The sequence below is a fragment of the Humulus lupulus genome, chromosome 8 (assembly GCF_963169125.1).
Source record: "Humulus lupulus chromosome 8, drHumLupu1.1, whole genome shotgun sequence".
In the NCBI taxonomy this organism is placed as follows: Eukaryota; Viridiplantae; Streptophyta; class Magnoliopsida; order Rosales; family Cannabaceae; genus Humulus; species Humulus lupulus.
The window spans coordinates 70,911,557-70,918,158 of NC_084800.1; the positions used below are offsets into that span (position 1 = coordinate 70,911,557).

Here is a 6,602-nt window from a genome sequence, read left to right on the forward strand (position 1 = left end):
ATTCATGTTAGAAACCAGCTTTATCAACCAGAAGTAAGTTTAGTAAAACATTGGTAAATTTAGCTACTTCTTATTTATGTATATATGTATAGGCTTCCATTTCAATGTTAATCAGTATTAAAAATGAAAAATCTCTGGAGAGATTCCATGGAGTTCTTTCATTAATATTAATAAGTACCTAACATAACTACTGATGTTCTTTAGTTCAGGAAATGGCTATACAGCTTTCATGTAGACCTTTTTATCATGAATCTGTATAAGGATGATGCCTTCTACCTAAAAAAGTTAACCAAAACTTGGGGATGGATGGGGTTGGAGCAGATCTAGTAAGATAAGTCTTAACACTTTTTACATGAAATGGTTGGAGCTTCAATGAACCACAACTCAAGAGTTTGTTGTGGATTCTTGGGTGGTTTGGTTCAGTCTAGCCCACATATACCCAATGGTCCCTTGGGTTAATGGTTGGGATGTTGATACCTAACTACATATTGTCTTTGGTCTGGTCCCATACCATCTCTTCTCACACCAACCCAGCAGCCACCAGAGGAAGATTAAGTGAATAAGACTAGTTATAGGGGTTAGTTGGATCTGCATGATTGGCTGCAGTAAATTTGGTGACCTAAATTTTTCCAGAACTTGGAATTTTGGTGCTTATTCTTCTATAGAGGACTCCCAATCACTTTTTTGTAGAATTGAGTTTTCTTCAAAATATGAAGAAATTTAAAATAGTACTATCAGATTGTAAAATACAAAATTTTCACATTTTTGCTATAATAACTCTATGGAATACTATTTATTTTTTAAAAATAATTTTAATTAATAATCTTTGTCTAACAGTATATGATGCATGATTATCTAAGATGGTCATTGTTAAATCACCCTGCAGATTAACTAACATTGACAATTCAATACCTTAAGAAAACCAAGATATTTCGATATAATGTTGTAGAACTCAGCGCTAATGAAAACGGTCAGTAGAATATTAAAAAATGCAAGCCTTTTTCACTTCCAAGAGATGCTTAGGAGTGGAAGATCTGTTTGCACTGCCTGTAGATTGATATCCTTTCTTGTCATAAAAAAAAAAAACTGAGTTTTGAATGGGTTTTTTCAAACTGAGTTTGATTTATAAAATTTATGGGTTTGTTTGTGTATTATTCATATATATAGATTTTGGTATATGATTTTTTAATACTTCTGCTTCTCTAAGATTTTGATTTTCTTTGGTTTTGGATATATTTTGTTTATCTAAGTCTGGATTATATATAAAAATTGTAGAACCAGGTTGCGAGGGTGCTACATGCAATTGCTGATTTTGATTGTAATTTTGGTTGTTATTTTGAGAAGAGGATGATCAGATTAATATTGTTGGATTGAATTAGATTGCCTCATAATCATTCAAAGCTTCTGCTATGTGTACTTTTGTTTTGTGTTTTGGTTGGGGTCATTGATAATAATAGGTTTCATGATGATTCTTCTACTCAGGGACCCCTGCGGATTGTGTTTCATTAGGACTATCAGTGGCACTATTTTCTTGGTCAAAGCCTTTACTGGTTAGAATTTATGTGTTGTAATCTTTAAGTTATATTTATACATATGTATAATATTTTTGGAGCCAAACAGTTCCTAATTGTTATGTGGATATAATGTAGGTTAGATCAAACACTAAACATGTCTACCCAAGATGTTATCGAATCTAATTTTGTCGATGATGTTGATTATGTTCATTCAACACATACACAAGAGGCACATTCTCTAGGAAATACAAGAGATGAAAGTGAGAGTAGAAGTACTAAAAGAAAGAGAACATCTCCTGCATGGGATCATTTTACATTACAAAAAATTGATGGTAAACTGAAGGCAGTTTGTAACCATTGTGGGAGGAAATTAGGGGGAGAGAGTAGTAATGGGACTAAACATTTGCTTGCTCATGTGAAAAGATGCCCAGTAATAAAGGAACAACTTGCCATGAATCCTAATCCTAATGCAAGTCCTTCAGTCACAACTTACAATTTTGATCCTGAACTAGGGAGAAAAAAGTTAGCTCAAATGATCATTCTACATGAATACCCTTTATCGATGGTTGAGCATAGTGGTTTTATAGACTATTCAAATACTCTTTGCCCTATGTTTAAAATGTTGTCAAGGAATACAATTAGGTCTGATATTTTGAAAATGTACAAGGTTGAAAAGGAAAAATGTAGCCAAATTTTGGAGAAGAATAGCTATAACCACTGATATGTGGACTGCCAATCATCAAAAGAGGGGATATATGACTGTGACAGCTCATTTCATAGATGACTCTTGGAAGTTGCATAGTAGGATTATAAGTTTTAAGTATGTACCATGCCCACATGATGCTGTTACACTTACTGATACATTGAGTTCGTGTCTGTCTGAATGGAATATTGAAGACAAGATTAGTACAGTAACTGTGGATAATTGTACAACTAACAATGCAATGATTCCACTTTTGAAGGAAAAATTTAATTCTAATTGTTTCATTTTAAAAGGAAAGTTACTTCACATGCGTTGTTGTGCGCATATTTTGAATCTTATTGTCAAGAATGGCTTGTCTGTTATTGGTGATAGCATTGACAAGATTTGAGACAGTGTTGCTTATTGGTCAGGCACACCAAAGAGGTATGAGAAATTTGAGGACACTGCTCGTTCTCTTGAAGTGACATGTACTAAAAAGTTATCACTTGATTGTCAAACAAGGTGGAATTCAACATACTTGATGCTCAACATAGCTTTATTGTACAATAGAGTATTTGAACAATTAAAACTACGTGATTCAAGATATGTTAGATATGCGCCATCAGGAGATGATTGGATTAGAGCTCAAAAATTGTGTGACAAGTTGGAAATGTTTCATGAGGTGACAGAATTGTTTTCTGGAACCAAGTATCCTACAACTAATCTTTTTTTCCCAAAGATGTGTCAAATTAAAATGAGAATTAAAGCATGGATGACAGTAGATGAGCCCTTTATTAGGGACATGGCAACTCAAATGATGTCTAAGTTTCAAAAGTATTGGGAAGAGATTCATGGGCTTATGACTGTGGCTGTTGTTTTGGATCCAAGATATAAGTTTATGTTGATCGAATATTATTTTCCTACCATTTATGGAAATGATCAATATGAGATTGAAATTGAGAAGGTCCGCAAGCTTTGTTATGAGCTACTAGAAGAGTACAGTTCTAAGTTTCCTAATCTTAGAGAAAGAAGTCAACAAATGGATAGTGTATCAGCATCTTCTCAAACACAAATAGATGATCTATCTAACTTTGACACGTATGTTAGAGTTGCATATGGTGTAGAGAATGTGAAGTCAGAGTTAGAACTCTATTTGGAAGAGAAATTGATACCTAGGACTGATGAGTTCTTTGATATATGCAATTATTGGAAAGTAACAGGACTCAAATATCCTGTGTTGAATATGATTGCCAAAGATATATTCGTTGTGCCTATTAGCACCGTTGCTTCGGAATCTACATTCAGTACTGGCGGTAGACATGTGGGTTCACACCGAGCAAGACTTCATCCTTCTACATTAGAAGCATTGATATGCACTCAAAATTGGTTGGTAAATGACAAAAAAGGTAAATATACTTATCTTTATATATATATATATATATATAAATTCATATTTTATTGTATTATTTCAATATTAATTTTTTTTATTTTCTTTACAGAAGCGACTCCACTAGTCACCATGAATGATGAAGATAATGATGTAGATCCAACTATGGTACTTAATTAAGTTTTTATAAGTCATCAAATAAATTATTGACTTCTATTATTAATACTTTTTTTTTTGTACGAGCCATACATAGTTGATCTTGATGATTAAGATAGCTGGTCAATAAAGAAGATCTTGATGATGCATCAAAAGTGGAGTGATATGTTGCATATGATAGTTTTATTTTACTTTGTTCTCTTGAGAAACTCAAAAGTGGAGTGTTATGTTGCATATGATAGTTTTATTTTATTTTGTTCTCTTGAGAAACTCTCAAAAGTGGAGTGCTATGTTGCATATGATAGTTTTATTTTACTTTGTTCTCTTGAGAAACTCTCAAAAGTGGAGTGCTATGTTGCATATGATAGTTTTATTTTACTTTGTTCTCTTGAGAAACTCTTATTATACTTGGCGAATTCTTGATTTAAATGATGATATAATGATATGATTTAATACAATTCTCTCATGTTACTTATATACATGTATAATATGTAAAATTGACATTTTATATGTGGTTTAGAATATCATTAATTTTAAATAGATTTTAAGTGAAAGATTTATAAAAAAAATTATTCTATAACTACTCTATGAAAGAATTATAAATATTAAAAAATATGTTTTATTTAATTATCCTTATTCTTGTAATTATTTGTGTAAATTATAAAATAAAAAATAAAATAAAATATTTGAAGGTGTAGTTGACAAGAAGTGTAAAAAATAAAGATTGTAATAAAAAAATAATTTAAGTTTAAAGAGAATTCTAAAATTAAAATTTAATATTTCTTTTAAAAAAAAAAAAAAAGGCAAATGGGGCGGGGCAAACCCGCCCCAATTAAGACGGGGCGGGGCAACCCGCCCCAATTAAGACGGGGCGAGGCAACCCGCCCCGCTTCATGACACTAATCGGGGCGGGGCGGGGCAAAATATTAATGGGGCGGAATCGGGGCGGGGCCCCATTTACATGCCTAATCCTCACCACCCTATGCTCCTACAAGTCCAGGTAGGGATTACACCTTTCAAGGGAATGAGCGTCAAGTTTGCTTGATAATAAATACGTATAGGAAGCTTTGGGTCCTGTTATAATCAATTTCTCCACATAAGGTGAAGCCCATAGCAATGAGTCTTTCAAATGATCCACTTTCTTGTTCGGTATCTCTTGATTACTCTCAACTTTCAAGAGCTTTAGTCTGTGAAGTGGTTTAAAACAAACACTTCTGAGATCTTCAGGAATAATGAGAGCCTAGAAGACAACCATTTCAGTCAGTCAAAAAAATGATATAAAGAAAAAGTGTATGTGATAAATGAGGTAGTATAGATATAATTATAAAACCTGTTCTGATCCAACTTGCAGGGTCGGCGAAGGGAGGCTGATATTGCTTAAAAAATTCAAGAGTTGTATGTACCACCGCACAGTGTAGGCTTTGGGTTCAGAAATCACAAATCTTCCCTCTAATAATTTTGTAAGAAATGACTTCAAGGACATTCTAAACTTGAGATCACCTTCGTACCGAAAGTGAAGTAGATTTGGAGTTTCCATTGTGGTCCCCAATTCTATCCCATCATCTTTAATCAAAGTCAAACTTTTCAGATGTTGACTACAGATCTTCATATCATGTTCACATATTTCATCAGAAGAAGTAGTAGTCTTCTGGTACTGATGAGAAGACAACTTATAATCCGCCTGTTTAATAGTTACATATAAATTTTCAAGGGAAGTAAGTTTAGGTATTAGATCAGCAACAATATTTGGTGAGCAACATACAATGTTGAGATATTTAATATTGGCACTATCATTAGAAAAAGTGACTGAATAATCGGCACTGGGGCGCTGGGAGCTCAGCCTGCTCGGACGGATGACTAAGTGAACAAGCTTTGGAGCTTTTACGAATAGTTTCCCAAAGGGTATTCCTTTTATATGTAAGCGCTTGAGGCTCTCACTTGAAACTCGAATATTCAACACTCCATCACCATAGCCACGATTCTTGAACTCAAAAGCCTCGAGCAGAGGACAACCCAATACAAGACTGACCAAAAATTCCTCATCCAAACGAACATCCTTCAAGGATAAAATCCTCAAGGAAGGAAAATGTAATTCAATATTGTTACCACGAAGAATACTACTACGTGTCAGTTCCACACCTTCCAACTCTAGTAGAGCCAATGATTTGCACCCATTAAGTAGTTCAATAGGGAATTGGTACAAAACTTGAGAGTGTTTATCTTTGGGTGCCATACGGAGATGCAAGCATTTGACTTTTTGCCAAATCACAAGACAAGATAGAAAGACATTTAGACTGGGAGCCCTGTCCGGCGAGTAATCGTGTAATTGAAGCTTACATCTATCAACGGTGAGTGGTTGATTTTGACGAGCTTGGTGATCGAAGTACTTCTCTACTAATTTGTCAAAATTTTGTGACTGTTGATTGGTCGTTAAATGTGAACCAAATGATAAATCTAAGTTGGGGAGTGAGTACCAAATATTTCTCCATTGCTTTGAAAGAATGGTCATTCGAAGGACGACCGTAGTTGGAAGAAATGAGACAATGAGCTGCATCACCGAATCGTGTAACTCTGAAAATCTGTCTGTAGCAACTATTGGACTGTTTTCATCCTCATCGTGCTGTAGTTCGTGGTCTAATTTTATTCTTTTAATATGAGGTAATGAGCTGAAAAAATAAATTCATTTAAAAAAACACCACACAAACAACAACAACAACATTTCTTTCCTATCCTACTAATTTTGAAATTTTAAAAAATATTTACTTACTTGCACATTTTGCGTTTATACGGTAAAACAGATAATACCACTAGCAGAGCAGTAATACCTACATAATTAGGCACAGAAAATTAGTAAAAAAATAAT

At 33.8% G+C, this 6,602-nt stretch overlaps 1 protein-coding gene across 1 annotated transcript; it reads left to right on the forward strand.

Annotated features, from left to right (window-relative positions):
- Positions 1-2,236: 2,236 nt before the first annotated feature.
- Positions 2,237-3,513, forward strand: LOC133795596 (zinc finger BED domain-containing protein RICESLEEPER 2-like). The gene is made up of 3 exons (XM_062233050.1): positions 2,237-2,582; positions 2,628-3,409; positions 3,502-3,513. Exons 1-3 carry the CDS (start codon positions 2,237-2,239, stop codon positions 3,511-3,513), a joined length of 1,140 nt encoding a protein of 379 aa, XP_062089034.1.
- The last annotated feature ends 3,089 nt before the right edge of the window (positions 3,514-6,602 follow it).

Excerpts from the sequence above, each read along its gene's own strand:
- LOC133795596 (XM_062233050.1), top strand. The coding sequence starts at position 2,237 with ATGTGGACTGCCAATCATCAAAAGAGGGGATATATGACTGTGACAGCT. Across the intron at positions 2,583-2,627 it reads GAATGGCTTGTCTGTTATTG|GCACACCAAAGAGGTATGAG; the intron begins GTGATAGCATTG and ends CTTATTGGTCAG.